The sequence below is a fragment of the Carcharhinus amblyrhynchos genome, chromosome 30 (assembly GCF_965287045.1).
Source record: "Carcharhinus amblyrhynchos chromosome 30, sCarAmb.v2.hapA, whole genome shotgun sequence".
NCBI lineage: Eukaryota > Metazoa > Chordata > Chondrichthyes > Carcharhiniformes > Carcharhinidae > Carcharhinus > Carcharhinus amblyrhynchos.
The window spans coordinates 31,929,844-31,947,756 of NC_137353.1; the positions used below are offsets into that span (position 1 = coordinate 31,929,844).

At 45.2% G+C, this 17,913-nt stretch overlaps 1 protein-coding gene across 1 annotated transcript in view; it reads right to left on the bottom strand.

The window, feature by feature from the left end:
- The window catches only part of nphp4 (nephronophthisis 4), a 406,773-nt gene that overhangs the window by 18,175 nt on the left and 370,685 nt on the right, over positions 1-17,913 (bottom strand). Inside the window, exons 22-24 of the mRNA XM_080214939.1 lie at positions 14,533-14,610; positions 13,515-13,671; positions 7,994-8,079 (exon numbers count right to left, since the gene is read on the bottom strand). Coding sequence (XP_080071065.1) covers positions 7,994-8,079; positions 13,515-13,671; positions 14,533-14,610 — 321 coding nt within the window. The remainder of the gene's footprint in view (positions 1-7,993; positions 8,080-13,514; positions 13,672-14,532; positions 14,611-17,913) is intronic.

Here is a 17,913-nt window from a genome sequence, read left to right on the forward strand (position 1 = left end):
GCTGGAAAATCTCAGGTCTGGCAGCATCTGTAAGGAGAGAAAAGAGCTGATGTTTTGAGTCCAGATGAGCTTTTGTCAAAGCTGAGTCCATACAGTATACAATTAAATAACACTGGCAAGTCTATGAAGTGCTCATAAAATTATTTAAAAAAACTACATTTGAAAAAATGTTCCCCCTTATATTCCTACAAAACTATCAAACACAGCCAGTGAAAGTTTCATTGGAAAACAAAACTTCAATCTTGCCCGAATAAACACATAGGCATAGAAAAAAACACTTCAAACAAAGATAAACCCATCATGTCTGGCCATCGGTTCTTGCTGCTTCTCTTGATAGTTACCAAATGTCCTTGTTCTGAATGCATGGCTGAGCTCTAAGACTGACTAATGGACTTAACAGGCAAGGGGTTGTTTACACATTTACAAACAGGACAGGCAACTTTTTAAATGATAGCTTCATCAGATTATAATAACTTTGTGTTTGAAATGGTTTTTCAATGCATCCGTGTTTATTTGGATTAAAGATTTATATAATGGGAATTTTCTGTCTGTTTGGCAATTTTATGAGAATTAAAGACAGAGTTTTCTTCAAAGGAAATGCTGAGTATCTATTTTGTTTAATGAGAATTTCAAAGGTATACCAGCGTTATTATAATGGCTTATGTTCTGCACCTGATGGCTACTGGGTGACTAAGCATGGTAAGGTACTGGAGAATTTTTAGGATATGGGGGATCTGAGGAGGCATGAGAGATATCAGGGGGCAGTGGAGGTACCATGGAAGTGGGTGAGGACTAGAGAGCCTAGAACCATAAATTGGGTTCATCTCCCAGTAAATAGAGACAGGTCTTCTAATCTCTGGCCTGGCCATTCACCTACCTCTGTAGCTGCCGCAAGCTTGCCTTGGGAAGTGGTGGCTCTGACATACCCTGCACCTGGACTGATTTTTAAAAGTCAGGATCATAATGGTGGAAAATGGCCTAAATCACGGTTCAGGAACTGAAGACAAAATTCCCACCATGTATAACAACAGGACTCATTCTCATCTTTGCTGCCCGGTGGAACCATGGAAACAATGAGATGAAAATCAGGACGTTTTACCCAGGGGGATGAGACTTCTTCTGTCAGGTTACTGCCTGAGTCGTGAAGGTAACAATGGCTCCTACTCTTTGCGTTCTGTCAGATTTGACCAGTTGTAGCAATCTTCCCTCTGAGTCAGAAGACCCTGAGACCTAAGCACAAAACTTAATTTTATAAGACCCTTGTCAGACCCCACTTGGAGTACTGTGTGCAGTTCTGGTTGCCTCACTACAGGAAGGATGTGGAAGCTATTGAAAGGGTGCAGAGGAGATTTACAAGGATGTTGCCGGGATTGGGAGGCACGCCTTGTGAAGATAGGTTGAGGGAGCTAGGCCTCTTCTCCTTGGAGAGACGGAGGTTGAGAGGCGACCTGATAGAGGTTTATAAAATGTTGAGAGACATAGATAGGGTGGATTCTCGGAGGCTATTTCCCAGGGCTGAAATGGTCGCTACAAGAGGACACAGGTTTAAGGTGCTGGGGAGCAGGTACAGAGGAGATGTCAGGGTAAGTTTTTCACTCAGAGGGTGGTGGGTGACTGGAATCGGCTGCCGTCGGTGGTGGTTGAGGCAAACTTGCTGGGGTCTTTTAAAAGACTTCTGGATGAGTACATGGGATTTAATGGAATTGAGAGTTATAGATAGTTCTATGGCCTCGTAGAGATGAATATGATCGGCGCAACTTGTGGGCCAAGGGCCTGTTTGTGCTGTAGTGTTCTATGTTCTAAAACCTTAGGCTGACACTCCAGGGAAGGCTGCGCTGTTGAAGGTGCTGTATTTTAGAGGTGAAGTTAAACTGTGGCCTCATGTACAGCTCCAAAGATGTGCAGGTTAGATGGATTGGCCATACTAAATTGACCCTAGTGATAGGGTATTAGCGGGGTAAATATGTGGGGCTACGGGAATTGGGCCTAGGTGGGATTGTGGTCGGTGCAGGCTTGATGGGCTGAATGGCCTCATTTTGTACTGTAGAGATTCTAGATTCTATCTGAGGTGCATGTAAAAGATGTTATGGTATAATTGGAAGAAAAGCAGGCATGATATCCCTGGTGTCCTGGCCAATATTTATCCCTCAACTCCTAAAGCAGATTTTCTGTTCATTATCTCCTGGCTGTTTATGGGAGCTAATAATGTGGTAAGTAACTCTGCCTACACCGACATTACTACAATGGCAAGACTTCAAAAAAAAAACTGGCTGTAAAGCACTTTGGAAATCCTGATATTGTGGAGGATGCTCAGCTGGGAATAAAGATGCTCCAGTTGCAAGAACTAACTTCACAAAGCAAATCAAAGAAAGGCTTTATTAAAAGAAACTTCACTACACCCACAATCAGGGCCACACCCTGGGCCACACATGCTCTCCACAATCCCCATCTGCTTTCTGTTTATACCGGATCAGCTGAACACATTGTTTTGACACTGGTTACACTGTCTACTGGGTCAGCTGAGCTTCAGCATGCTACCCTTAGTTACATAACAGAAGACACTATATAAATGCAATCTTTTCTCTCGTACATAAAATAAATGAAACTAATCCTATATCTGCCAAACACTATTTGATTTAACTTTCACTCTGTGCCAAAAGAAATCTATTACCATTTTTACTGATGGGATCTGGAATTTTCAATACAGATTCTGAAAATTAAAAGACTTGAGGTAGCAATAGAATCCCTACAGAGCAGAAGGAAGGCATTTGGCCCATCGTGTTTGCACCGACCACAATCCCATCCAAGCCCTACCCCACTGCCCTACATATTTACCCACTAATCCCTCTAACCTACGCACTAAGGGGCAATTTTTAGCACGGCCAATCAACCTAACCCGCACATCTTTGGACTGTGGGAGGAAACTGGAGCACCCAGAGGAAACCCACGCAGACACAGGGAGAATGTGCAAACTCCACACAGACAGTGACCCGAGCCAGGAATCGAACCCAGGACCCCGGAGCTGTGAAGCAGCAGTGCTAACGACTGTGCTACCGTGCCGCAATAATGAACTGTTCAGCGGGCACGTTGAAATGCTTGGCCAAGTTCAAAAGGTATCATAATTGGTGAAGCCTGCTGAGAACTAACAGCTGCGTTAGTCAAGGTAAAGATCCATGATTTGCTTGACGTCTGAAGGACAAGGAGAGATAAGGTTACGGGAAAAGTCTTTTTCAAGGAAGACAGAGAGAAGGAATACAAACAGGCAGCAGACAGCTGTTCCTGTGGCAGCAGGGGGCTACGAAAGCAGCCATCTTTTAAAGTGGAGCACTTCACAGCAAACAGAATTAACCCCTCAGTCTCACCCAGAGCAGAAGCCGTAACAGCGACGAGGGTGAGAAATATCTATCTGTACAACCGTTCACCATTGAAACCGGTTACTTTGAAAAGTTTAAGCCGCTGTTACTTTTTGCCTTGCAGTGTCCTGAAGAATAACAGGAAGTTAGAAAAAAACCCTGCATTCCTCATAGAGCAGTATTTTCACTTTATAGGTCACTGAATCCTTTGATGTTGCTTCAATGTCAGTTTATTTGCCAGCATTATGGATCACTGGCTTTGCAGTCTTATTCATTCTTGCTGGGAGCAGGAGAACCCATGGTGTGCTCCAATTACCAGCCGTACAGCTCTCCCAATACACGCTCCCAGCAGAGAAAGCTTCTTGCCATGAATAAAGCTGTCTGCATAATATTTATGAGAGTTCCTGATTAGAGTAGTGGCTGGCTTAGCTAAATTGTCTTTCTCTGGAACTTGGGAGGAGTCCATTCAGCCCCTTGAACCTGTGCCATCATTCAATTAGATCTCGCATTTTCTGGGTCATTCATCTGCCTTGATTCCACATTCCTTGTATTTTTTTTAAAATCTATCAAAAGATGCTGGCGAGGCCAGCAGTTATCACCCATCCCTAATTGCCCTTGAGAAGGTGGTGGTGAGCTGCCTTCTTGAACCACTGCAGTCCATATGGTGTAGGTAATTGTTGGGGAGGGAGTTCCTGGATTTTGATGCGATTTAGGAGCGCTACTACACTTTCGCCATCAGAGTGATCGTATTAATGTGAATCACTGAAAGCAAGAATTCTTATCATAAGCACAATTTCATTTGTGGCAGATCAAATGCAACAAGAATTAAATTGTTTTATTTTTATTATTTATTTATTAGTGTCACATGTAGGCTTACATTCACACTGCAATGGAGTTACTGTGAAAATCCCCTCGTCTGTTCAGGTACACTGAGGGAGAACTTAGCATGGGCAACGCGCCTAACCTGCACGTCTTTGGACTGTGGGAGGAAACTGGAGCACCCAGAGGAAAGTTGTGCAGACCCAGAGAAAACATGTGGACTCCACACAGTAACCCAAGTCAGAAATTGAGGCTGGGTCCCTGGTGTTGTGAGGAGCAGTGCTAACCACTGTGCCCCATGCCAAATAACCTTACATATTATTAGATATGCACCCATTATACGTAATTGGTATATATTTACATATCCCAATTATATATGTATATATAATTATTCTATGTATATATAGTACGTAGTATAGGAGTAGGCCACTCAGCCACTTGAGCCTGCTCCACCATTCAATAAAATCATAGCTGATCTAATTGTAACCTCAGCCCCACGTTCCCACCTATTCCTTATAACCTTTCACCCCCTCGCTTATCAACAATCTACCCTCTTCCGCCTTAAAAATACTCAAAGGCTCTGCTTCCACTGTCTTATGAGAAAGAGCTCCAGGGACACGCCACACTCTGACAGAAAGAAATTCTTCCCCTCTCTGCCTTAAGTGGACAACCCCCTTATTTTTAAGCAGTGATCGCAAGTTCTAGATTCTCCCATAAGAGGAAACATTTTCTCCACCCTGTCAAGACCCCTCAGGAGCTTATATCTTACAATCATGTCACTTCTTAATCTTCTAAACTCCGGCAGATACAAGCATTGCCTGTCCAGCCTTTCCTCATAAAACAACCCTCCCGTTCCAGGAATTAATCCAGTAAAACCTTCCCTGAACTGATTCCAACATATTCACATCCTTCCTTCAGCATTAACATGGAAAGGGACCATTCTGCCCAACAGATCAATTCCAGCGTTTATCTTCCACACAGATCTCCTCCCGGCCATCTTCATCTCAAGCATCAAATTATCCTTCTATTTCTTTCTCCCTCATGGCCGGAATACTCTGGCTGTTCACGCCAATGGGATTCTCCAGTCCCGCCGGCAGCACACACCTGCCCGCAGGTTTCCCATTGACAGCGGCGGGACCAGAGAATTCTGCCACTAGCCAACAACACACCACCTCCTGCCAGTGGGAATACGCGGCTGGGAGTCCAGAGAATCTCACCCAATGTGTTTATCTGGCTTTTCTTCAAATACGTCTATGCTATCCACCTTGTGAGTGTGCATTCTAACCTTTCTCCCTGTCTCTCCCCGCTCTGTCTCTCTCCCCCCCCTCCCCCTCTTTCTCACTCTCTGTCCCCCACTTCTCCCTCTCTCCCCCCTCTCCCCACCCTCCCTCTTGCTCTCTCTCTCCCCCCTCTCTCGCTCTCCATCCCCCACTTCTCTCTCTCTCTCTCTCTCTCTCTCTCTCCCCCTTCTCTCTCCCCACCCTCTCTCTCTCTCCCTTCCCACCCTCTCTCTCTCTCTCGCTCTGTCCCCCACTTCTCTCTCTCTCCCCTCTCTCTCTGTCCCCCACTTCTCTCTCTCTCTCCTCCCCCTCCCCCTCTCTCCCCCTTCTCTCTCTCCCTCCCTCTCTCCCTCTCCCCCCCTTCGCTCTGGGTAAAGGAGTTTCCCCTGAATTCCTTGCAGGGTTTATGAATTACTAACATTTATTTAAGCACCTGACCCTGGTCTCCATGTAAGTGAAAATATCTCCCTCCATCTACTCAGTCAGACCCTATTAGAATTTTACAGAACTTTATCAGATCACCCTTCAGTCTTTTTAAAGAAAAAAGCACAAGCCTTAAATTATTGTCACTATGCGGTAAATCTTTTTTTCACCTCCTCCTGTGCCTCAGTATTCTCTTTATAATTTATACACTAGAACGGCTCAGTGTCATCTAACCATAACATTCTAGATAGCTTTAAATAATTTCTCCACCTTTCTATTTTAACCAGATCTCAGTTAGCGCACTCTGCCACCTATTCAACCAAGACAATCATCAAAACCAAACATATTCCACCACACTCGCTGAAATACTTCTCTCTAACTTTTAGTTAGTTTGTACATGACAACACCCAACTCTACCTCACCACTACTGCTGTTGACCCCTTTGTTGTTGCTCAATTATCAGACTGTTTGTTTGACATCCAGCATTGGATGAACAGAAATTTCCTTCAGTTAAATACTGGGAAGACTGATGCCATTATTTCCGGTTCCCATTCTAAGCTCCGTTCCCTAGGCACTGATTCCATAAGACGTAGGAACACAATTAGGTCACTCCACCCGTCGAGTCTGCTCTGCCATTCAATCATGGCTCATATTTTTCTCATCCCCATTCTCCTGCCTTTTCTCCATAACCCCTGACCCCCTTATTAATCATGAACCTATCTATCACTGCCTTAAAGACACTCAGTGACTTCCCAATAGCAACAATTTGAGACTAAACCTGACCTCAAGGTGAGTTTCTGACCTCATATCCACACACCATCATTAAGACTTATTTTTGCCTCTGTAACATCATCTGACTTTATCCCTGTCTTAGCTCATCTGCTGCTGAAACCCTTAACCATGCCTTTGATACCTCTAGTCTAGTCTGAGGGTTGGTTCAGCTCAGTTTGGCTGGATGGCTGGTTAGTGATGAAGAGCGTGTTCAATTCATGACCTTCTCAACCTTGCCCCTCGCCTAGGGTGTGGCAATCCTCAGGTTAAATTACCACCAGTCAGCTCTCCTCCTCAAAGGGGAGAGTAACCTATGGTCATCAGGGATTAATGGAGACCTGACCTGGTTAAAATAGAAAGATAGAGAAATTATTTAAAGCTATCTCGAATGTTATGGTTAGATGACACTGAGCGGTTCTAGTGTATAAATTATAAAGAGAATACTGAGGCACAGGAGGAGGTGAAAAGAGATTTACCACATAGTGACAATAATTTAAGGCTTGTGCTTTATTCTTTAGAAAAGACTGAAGGATGATTTGATAAAGTTCTGTAAAATTCTAATAGGGTCTGACTGAGTAGATGGAGGGAGATATTTTCACTTATATGGAGACTAGGGTCAGGTGCTTAAATAAATGTTAGTAATTCATAAACCCTGTAAAGAATTCTGGGAAACTCCTTTACCCGGAGAGAGAGAGAGAGAGAGTTGTGGGGGGAAGAGAGAGGGAGGGAGAGAAAGAGGGGAGAGAGTGAGAGGGAGGAGAGAGAGAGGAGGAGAGAGAGAAAGGGGGGAAAAGAGAGAGGTGGGGGAGAGAGAGGGGGGGGGAGAGAGAGGGGGGGAAAAGGTTAGAATGCACACTCACTACCACAAGGTGGATAGCATAGATGCATTTGAAGAAAAGCTCGATAAACACATTGGGTGAGATTCTCTGGACTCCTAGCCGCATATTCCCGCTGGCAGGAGGTGGTGCACTGTTGGTTAGTGGCGGAATTCTCTGGTCCTTCCACTGTCAATGGGAAACCTGCGGTCAGGGGTGCGCTGCCGGCGGGACTGGAGAATCCCACTGGTGTGAACGGCTGGAGTATTCCAGCCTCAGGTCTTGACAATTGCAATACACTGTCCTGCCAAATTCTACCCCCTGTAAATTTGAAGTCAGCCAAAACTTCCCTTGGGTCCTGCACGTGGTGAGTCAAATAATGCCCTAGTGTGTCCATCCAGACAGCTCAACTCACTGCTGGCTGTTTGCACAATTGGCCCTAAAGTCTTCCCACAGTTTCCAAAAAGATCAAAAGCACTCAGATATTTGGATCAAAAAAATTTATAGGTGCATGAGTAAAACGAGAACCTACCACTTTCCTGGTCTCACAAATGATGTTGTAATCACTGCAGCGAACGTGGGTCTGAATGTCAGAATTTGGCGATTGTACGGTCATACCTGAAAAATTTCAAACAACACGAGCATTAAGGGCAAACGTAGGAATAGCACGCACCCAGCAGATGCCCCTCTCCTCCCGTAATAACAGGAAATATGAGCATGTGTAGAATAACCGACTGTGAGGTGGAGGATTATAAGGAGTGGTGATACAAATGGAGACGAGGTACGTTTGCTGGTACTTTTATTTAATTCACTCGTGGGGCAGGGCTGGGCCAGCATTTATTGTAAGAAGTCTCGCAACACCAGGTTAGAGCCCAACCAGTTTATTTGATGGTAATCTCACAAGCTTCCTCTCAAAGCTCGTGAGGTTACTATCAAATAAACTGGTTGGACTTTAACCTGGTATTGAAAGACTTCTTACTGTGTTTACCCCAATCCAACGCTGGCATCTCCACACCATCAGCATTTATTGCCCATCCATAGTTGCCCTTGCAAGGCAGTTAAGAGTCAATTACATTGCTGTGGCTCTGGAGTCTCATGTTGGCCAGACCACGTAAGGATGGCAAATTTCCTTCCCTAAAGGATACCAGATGGATTTATCCAACAATTGACAATGGTTTCACAGTCATCAGTAGATTCTTAATTCCAGATATTTGTTATTGAATTCAAATTCCGCTGTGGCGGGATTTGAGCCCGGAACACCAGAATACTAGCTGAGTTTCTGGATTAATAGTCTAGCGATAATCCCACTAGACCATCGCCTCTCCGTGTCAAATTGGTTCAACTGACAATGACATAGTTTATTGCGTTTCCAGAATATTGTCCCAAACTTCTACTACTTTTTCTGTGAAGGAATGTTTCCTCAATTCACTCCAAAGGGATTTAAATCGTCCTGTTAGGCTATTTCCTGCAGTCCCCACCCAGTAACAATAGCTTCTCTTTGCGCAACTCCCTTTGGTTCCCCTTCGTATCTTAAATTTCAAAAAAAAAATCACAATCAAAAAATAAATTTCAATCCAACTGGGGAGATGTTCCCTGGTGTTCCGGCCAACGTTTATCCCTTAATCAACACCAATCAAAACAGATCATCAGTTCATTACCACACTGTTGATTTAAAGTTTATTTCTGTATTGTCACAAGTAGGCTTACATTAACACTGCAACGAAGTTACTGTGAAAATCCCCCAATCGCTGCACTCCCGGCGCCTGTTCGGGTACACTGAGGGGGAGTTTAGCATGACTAACCAGCACGTCTTTCGGACTGTGAGAGGAAACCGGAGCACCCGGAGGAAACCCACGCAGACATGGGGAGAACGTGCAGACTCCGCACAGAAACTGATCCAAGCTGGGAATCGAACCCAATCCCTGGCAATGTGAGGCAGCAGTGCTGTCCACGATGCCACCATACCATTCTGTTAGTTAGTTAGCTAACAAACTTCTTGAATGTTTTTTTCAGGTTCAGTTGGTGGAATAGATACACTTGATAGCCAGGGACGCATACACTTCCACCACTAGTCTGGTTCACTGTCAGTAATTTATAACCAACAAATTCATAATCTCTCCGATTCCCTCACGCAAGTTCAAATGGAGTTGCAGTGAAACTCTCCCTGTTGAAATCCAACAGCTCAAATGAAATATAAATTAGTGCCATACGACCCAGTGCAACAGAAAGGAACTATAAAGTGGTGTTCAATTTACAAGAGCAATCAATCATAAAATGAACTTACTCAAGTGCTGAAATTGTTCTGTTTGATGAGGTTAACTGGGTGGGTGGGGGAAGGGGGGAATGGCAGAGGATAAGAAAATGTCAGCTGCAATAAGAGATTGTAAGCAATTGCTTTGATGTACTCTTCCAGTGGTAACCTATCAGAATCTTTTCCCATAGCTCTAGGTAGCTGCACCCAATTGATGGAATAATATTAAAACTGAATCCATAAAATACCATAAATCGTGGAAAATAAATCCTCCCGCTGTGTAAGATGACCACATTTTTCCAGTCCCCAAAACCATGTTTATTACGTATACATCGACTCCAAAACCCTGTTCAGCCACGATGATTTAGCATTAGTTTTCAGCCTCAATTTTTTACCCTACAAATGAACGTTTTACTTACTGGTACCTTATAACTGGGTGTAGGAGACCAAGCCAGCCACACAGGCTCTGTTGCGAAGTTGCCTTGGGAGTTTGAGACATGCACCCTTTGCGTCAGATGCCAATGACATTTTAAAGTGATGACCGCTCACACCTACACCAGCGGTTCACTTAGCTATCTGACGTTAATGGAGAATTTTGAGGCTTCAACAGTCAACTTAGATGCCAACATCTGCAGAGATCTTGCGCAACTGAAGTTACTTTGTGGAAGCCATGAAGCTCAGGCAGCTGCTCAAAATCATCCTGCAGTGTCTCAGTTGATATATGCGCTGTTCTATTTGTTCGCATAACGAAGTCAGAGTGATTTAGAAGTCTGGATATTATGGCCCCATGACGTGGAGATGCTGTTGTTGGTACACTTCTTTGCAGTATTCCGTTCCGGGATCTTGGGTTCATGTCACACTATCTATAACCCCTATGACTTGCCTGGGCTTGCAACATCTCACTTACTGTCCTGTCTGGAGACAATACACATCTCTTTAACCCTTGCTTAATGCTCCTCCACTCACACTGTCTGCACCTTTAAGACTTGAATAGCAGATCAGTTGTAAAGACTTGCATTCTCATCAGTATTCTGTAAACTGCGTGCGCCTTTATATGCCCTTCCCTGATCAGAACTTCCCACTCACCTGACAAAGGAACAGCGTTCCGAAAGCTTGTGGGTTTACTATCAAATAAACTTGTTGGACTTTAACCTGGTGTTGTGAGACTTATTATGATGGCTCCGTGCCGGATGTACTTTTGGCGGGGTTGTGGGGTGCGGTGGCCAGCCCACCATTTGTTTGCTCACCCCCAACCCATTCCACATAATACAGTGGGTGAGTATGGTGCCCATCAGCCTGCCATCCTGAGGCCTATTCAGGCCCTGAACTGCCCAATTAAGAGCCGACACCCCACTGCCACAGTACGTTGGGCAGTGGTAGATGGGTGAGAGTAGATGGCCCACTTTTTCCACAATCTCCTTCGGGATCTGTCTTACATACATCCACTCCACCAGGATCCAAAGATGGTACCCTCTCCTGCTGCCTCTCGATCTCTTCACCAGCCTCCAACCCCCTCCCTAGGGTATCCGATCTTCCTCTGCAGGAAACTCCAGGGATGTACCTCACTCCGGTCACCGTCAATCTTCTTTGGTTTGCTTGCAGTCCCAGCAGTGCCCACAACTGAAGTCTGGCGCTTGAGGCTGCAAAACCGCCAGCCAATCTGAGAACAGGACCTCTGTCTACTGAGGGGCAGAAGTGCTGCTTGCTAGTAATCAGTAATCTCTAAACTGTCTGTGCTTTATATGCTCTGTCTGAGGCCAGAACTCTCCATTCACCTGACGAAGGGGGTAACCCCGAAAGCTAGTGAGTATATTATCAAATAAATAGGTTGGACTAAAACCTGGTGTTGTCAGACTTTTTACTGCTAGTCTTCCAGCCATACACATTGGCCATAACATTCATTCCATTGTATTCAATTAAACGCTCTGTGAACATGTGTTAAGGACCCCACGCACCCCAGACATATTCTCTTCCATCTTCTTCCGTCGGGAAAAAGATATAAATGTCTGAAGTCACGTACCAACAAACTCAAGAACAGCTTCTTCCCTGCTGCCACCAAACATTTGACTGGGCCTACCTCGCATTAAGTTGAACTTTCTCCACACCCTAGCTACGACTGTGATACTACATTCTGCACTCTCTCCTTTCCTTCTCTATGAACGGTATGCTTTGCCTGTGTAGCGCGCAAGAAATAATACTTTTCACTGTTTGTTAATACATGTGGACAATAATAAATCAAAGGCACTATATGAATGAAAGATTCTTCATCAGAGTCAACTGTCAGTTTAAGTTTATTTATCAGTGTCACAAATTAGCTTACATTAACACTGCAATTAAGCTATTGTGAAAATTCCCTAATCGCCACACTCTGGTGCCTGTTCCGGCTCACTGAAGGAGAATTTAGCATGGCCAATGCACTCAACCAGCACATCTTTTGGACTGTTGGAGGAAACAGGTGCACCCAGAGGAAACCCATGCAGACTTGGGGAGGACATGCAGACTCTGCACAGATAGTGACCCATGCTGGGAATCAAACACAGCTCCTTGACGCTGTGAGGCAGCAATGCTAACCACTGTACCACCGTGCCGCCCCACATCTCAGTACACTGGTCAACACCCGTAGACCATCAGTAAATTTCCACCTCCTGCGTTTCAGAGAGTCCAGTGGACAATTAAAACTGTAGCCCACAAAGAAGTAGAGGAGCAGTGCCAAATCAGAACCAATTAAGAACAGCCACACTTCACTAAAATTGCAACTAAGCTCTGGGGTCCACTTCTAAAACAAGAGCATTGAAAAGAAGAGAAGTTATCTTAACCTTGTGTTGAACCATGATAATACTACACTCGGAATACTGTGCAGTTATGGATTACCATAGAACCATTGAACCACAGAACCCTACAGTGCAGAAAGAGGCCTTTCGGCCCATCGAGTCTGCACCGACCGCAATCCCACCCAGGCCCTACCCCATATCCCTACATATTTTACCCGCTAATCCCTCTAACCTATACATCTCAGGACACAAAGGGGCAATTTTAGCATGGCCAATCAACCTAACCCGCACATCTTTGGACTTGGGAGGAAACCGGAGCACCTGGAGGAAACCCATGCAGACACAGAGAGAATGTGCAAACTCCACACAGACAGTGACCCGAGCCAGGAATTGAACCTTTTTCTGAATAGGTTTCTTTTCCTCTGCAGTTCCATGCTTCCTATTGCTATTATATGGCTCTCTAGTTATGTACGCAATGTATACTGAGTGAATAGGCATGGAACAGGCATGAGTTAGCATTCATTTGGCACAGAGGGCATGTGGGGTTATGGTAAGACCTTTTGAAGTTACCTTTCAAAAGGTTCGCAAATGCAGACTGCAATTCTTGACTGCTTGGGCTTTTGATTGACAAGGGAGTCGAGGGTTGTTGGGGGGGGGGGGGGGTAGACAGGAAAGTGGAATTGAGGTCATCATCAGATCGGCCATGATTTGATTGAAGGGCAGGGCAGGCTCGAGGGGCCAAATGGCCCACTCCTGCTCCTGTTTCTTATGTCAACACCTATTACTGCTGACTCCCTGGACATACGCACCTATTCCATGCTCGCATCACTGGCCAACTGGAATGGAAAATCATGCTATCAAGAGGCGACTACTTAGCTGTGATCCAGTGGGATCTGAAGTGATACCTTGGGTACTGTTGTACTATCAGAGTTTGTTGATAAAAGGGGAATAAACATACAGCAATTTAGTGCAATTGATGGAAATATATAAACTGAAATATAAATACTATATTACAAGGATCAACACAATACCTGATAGAGCCTGCAGTGGAGCTAGGCGGATGGATTTCTTGAGGAATGTGAGCTCTGGGTGATAGAAGCGGAATGTCTGATCAATAACATACGGCTGATCCTCAACATTCACCTGCAGGATGGCAATCGGCTTCTGATTTTCAATTTTAAAAGACACCTGAAGAAAGGAAACTTTACCATTGAACGACAATTTGCCAAAAACTATACTGACGTTGTGATTATTTTCTTCAGAACTCCTCGCGTGCTGTGTGAAGCAATAAAAATGACAGATTAATAAACACCCACACTTATCACAGCATCGTTCAGGGGTTCGGACATTGCCTCTGAGTCCAACTCAAATCCACCCTCCACCCCACAACCCCCAGCATCCAAAGGATAAAATCTTCGGTCTAACACTGAGAAGGGAACTGTTGGGCATTCACTGGATTAAATGTTAAACCACGGCTATGTCTGCCTCTATGTCTGGATGGCACAGTGGTTAGCACTGTTGCCTCACAGCGCCAGGGACCTGGGTTCAATTCCCAGCTGTTTGTGTGGAGTCTGCACATTCTCCCCGTGTCTGTGTGGGTTTCCTCCGGGTGCTCCAGTTTCCTCCCACAGGCTGAAAGACGTGCCGGTTAGATGCACTGGCCGTGCAAAATGCTCCCTCAATGTACCCGAGCAGGCGCCGGAGTGTGGCGACTAGGGGATTTTCACAGTAACTTCATTGCAGTGTTAATGTAAGCCTACTTGTGACACTAATAGGTTAAGAAAAACTGGGTGAAGAAAGTTGTCCTCAGCTCAGTGTTAAATGCCCCGCACTGCCTTACTCTAAGAAATGGGTGGCAGAAACGGAGAGGTCACATAGGAGTACCAAAACAGCAGTATGATTTTAGTGATGTTGTCCATGGAATTATAGGGCTCCATTGGGCCTTTCCAGGGAGTCTTCGAGTGCTTACTCAGCAGGGCTGACTATATGGGTTAGCACAAGGTCCAGATGCCCAGTCTCTCCCCACCCGCCCCACACGATGATACATACTTCAATCATCTTGTGTGGGGAGTTAGGCTGCTGCTGATTATCAAAGTCCTTTTTTGAAAGTCTCCCATCAGCCGGTCCCTGAAAGAGAGAAAAACATCAACAATTTAAGGCGAAATGGAAACAGAAAATGCTGGCAAATCTCAGCGGGTCTGACAGCATCTTGGAGAGAGAGAATAGAGCCAGCGTTTCTAGTCTGGATGACTCTTCTTCAGAGTTCTGATTGTTCGTCATCCAGACTCAAAACGTTGGCTCTATTCTCTCTCCACGGATGCTGTCAGACCAGCTGAGCTGTGCCAGCATTTTCTGCTTTTATTTAAGATTCTGGTATCTGCAGTAAGTTGCTTTTATCAACAGTTTAAGATGGCTGGCCTGAGCGAAATAAAGTCAGATATATACTGGATCTTTTTGGTCTCTTGAAAAGCCCCACTTCCTCGATGCAATGTAACATTTCCTGTCAAGAGGGCAATCATGTGACCTAAACCCAGACCTTTGCCAATTTTTACACCATAACTGAGGAGCTTAAGCAATAATGCACCCAGGATGATTTGACACTTGAAGGTGGGAGTCCTTATCGTTGCTATCTTTAGTAACGAGTTTGGTGTGTAAAGAACCATCTGCTGACCTGTACCGTCTTGCTAAACTAAGCAAGTAGTCATTTCGTCCTTGCCTTCTATCCAGTCTTGCTACGATGGGTGAGACTTACAATTTACACTATGCAAATGATAGTTTGACCTCAAGAAAGAGGAACAGGAATAGGCCATTTAGCCCCTCAAGCCTGCCCTGTCAGTCAATATGTTCATGGTTCATCTCCTGCTTCAACTTAACTTTCCAAGCTGCTCCCCATATCCCTCGATGCCCTGAGAAATCATAAACCTCTCTACAAAGCTTTGAATGATGATGAAGCATTCACAAGCCATTGGGGTACAGAATTCCAAAGATTCACCACCCCTCTGAGTGAAATTTCCCTTCGTCTCAATCCCAAATGATCAATCTCTTACCCTGCAACCGTGCGTGATGTTTTAGACTACCCAGCCAGGGAAAACAACCTCTCTTCTTTTATTCGATCATGGAATGTGGGCATCAACAATTGGGCCAACATTTGTTGCCCATCCCTAATTGCCCTGCCCAGCTGCCAGGGGGTAGTGCCAGGAAACTGTCCAGCCACATCCTTGACAATGCAAGGGCTACAAATGTCTCTGAGCACACCGCCCCTCCCCCTTCAACACGGTTGTCATGTCTATCCAGAGAATTGAACCATGACTGCAAGAAGGTCTTCACTGAGGAACATCCGCACCTCACTATCTGTGTGGTGCCAGCTGCTTGCAGGGTGGAACACCACCTCCAGTACAGGCTTTCTAGGCAAAGGAGATTCAGAAAAATCCACTCAAGAAAAAAACAATCCGGGATCAGACAGAGCACCTGCTCTTTCTAGGAAGCACTTCAGAACAAAGGGAAATCCCCTATGACAAAATAACAGTGGTCAGACAGAATGCCTGCTCAAAGTGGAAGCGCTTTGGAATGAATGGACAATGAAGTGACGTGGTAAATGCATGGGGTTACGTATAGGGCGGGGGGGATAGCCTAGGCGGGATGCTCTTTCGGAGAGTTGGTGTAGACTCGATGGACCAGGTGGCCTCACTCTGTACTGAGGAGCCTATGGATATTATTCTCATGAGGGTCTTAATTCATTTATTTGAAATGGGTTAGCATAAAGCTATTTGGAACCTCTTGTCTCAGAACTTGTGAAACTTTCCTAAGTGGCTTGAAAAGTTGCAGAAAGTCCGCAGAGCTCTTGATTCAGCATGACATTCGCTTAAAACAAAAAGGAAAGCAGGAAAGCGATAAATTAGTGTTCTCCGATGAATGGAAACCTGCGACGAGAATGCTCCATTGAGTAAGCTGCAGATTAACATTTAAATATTGTCTCCCCTTTTGGTCTGGTGGTTAAGTTCTTCACTCTGTGTTACACTGAGTCTGATCAGCACAGCTCAATAGCACGGTCGGAACTCGCTGCACCACTGGGACAGTTTCCTTCCCTGGTGATTTTGGGGGAGTTTTCTGTGCTTTCTATTGTGTTCCTGAATCCACATCAAATTACACACATCAGTTCAGCTCAGCGCATAGTAATTGCCTTCCCCAGCATTTGTTTTGCTACAGCACCGGATTGAAAATGATGACAAATCCCATCCTTAGCAGGCATGGGGAAAAGAATATCATTTCTCAAGGTGAAAAAATAATGTTCGTACTGCAAGTCATTTTTTATCGTGTGAATACCAACATTAGGTCACCGCGCACCTCATTCATAATTTAGTGTTAGACTTTCGCTACCTCATATCACGGAAAATCAATAAGAATCAGATTGCATTCCTCTGATGCACTATGGAGAAATGAAACTGCTGCAGCACAAGGCCATTGCTCAGGGTTCACTGAAAAAGGACATTTTCAATAAATAGATCAGCATCTTGCCTGATCTAAACCTTGTACACACTGTGCATGGATTATATACCTGTTGACCAATAATAACCTCTTTTTCTAACTTGTTAATTATTAGAGTCCCATGCGCTCTTTGAGCACATTGTCCCGTAACATCTCTTAGGGCACCATTCAGGCTAAAACAAGCACCAAACTCGTGCCCATAGTTTCAGTCTAATGGGTGTGACTTGATTCCAAAATGGTGTTTACACCCGGATGCAAACTCTTGCTGTGGCTCGTGACGCCATTTTGGTGAAGGTGTTAACCTGGGCATTTGGTGTGTGCTCCAGGAGTATGCAGAGTACACAGATCGTAACATCGCTCAGCAAGCCAGACTGCTCTGACACCAGGGTCGTCATTATCAACCTCGCTGCTTCTGCAAACACCCACTTCCCAGACACACACACACACAATATATCCCCCATACACATACCCCCACGCACGTGCACACATGCATGTACACACACACACCCACCCACCCCGCCCCCACACACACACACTCAGACACACACACCCCCTCCACTCACACACTCCCCCCTACGTGCACACACGCACACAGACACGCATACACACACGCATCCCCCCCCCCCCCACACACACACACACACACACACACACACACACACACACTGCACCCCCGCCCCCCTCCCCCACACACACACACCCCTAAACATGCATTCAACTGCTGAAAGGGCTCACCCACAGGTCATTTGCAGATTAATGGGCCTCTTTGAGTATGTCAAAGTATTTGCTGTTCTGCAAAATGGCTTAAAGTTGGTGAACTCTATCAAGAGCAGTGCTGGAATTAGAGAAGGCTTTTGTTCTGTATTCAAGTCCTCTGCTCAGGTCATTTGCTCCCAGTCATCAGTGTTGTAATGACCTTTCCCCTTGTGCTAGGGGATACGGAGC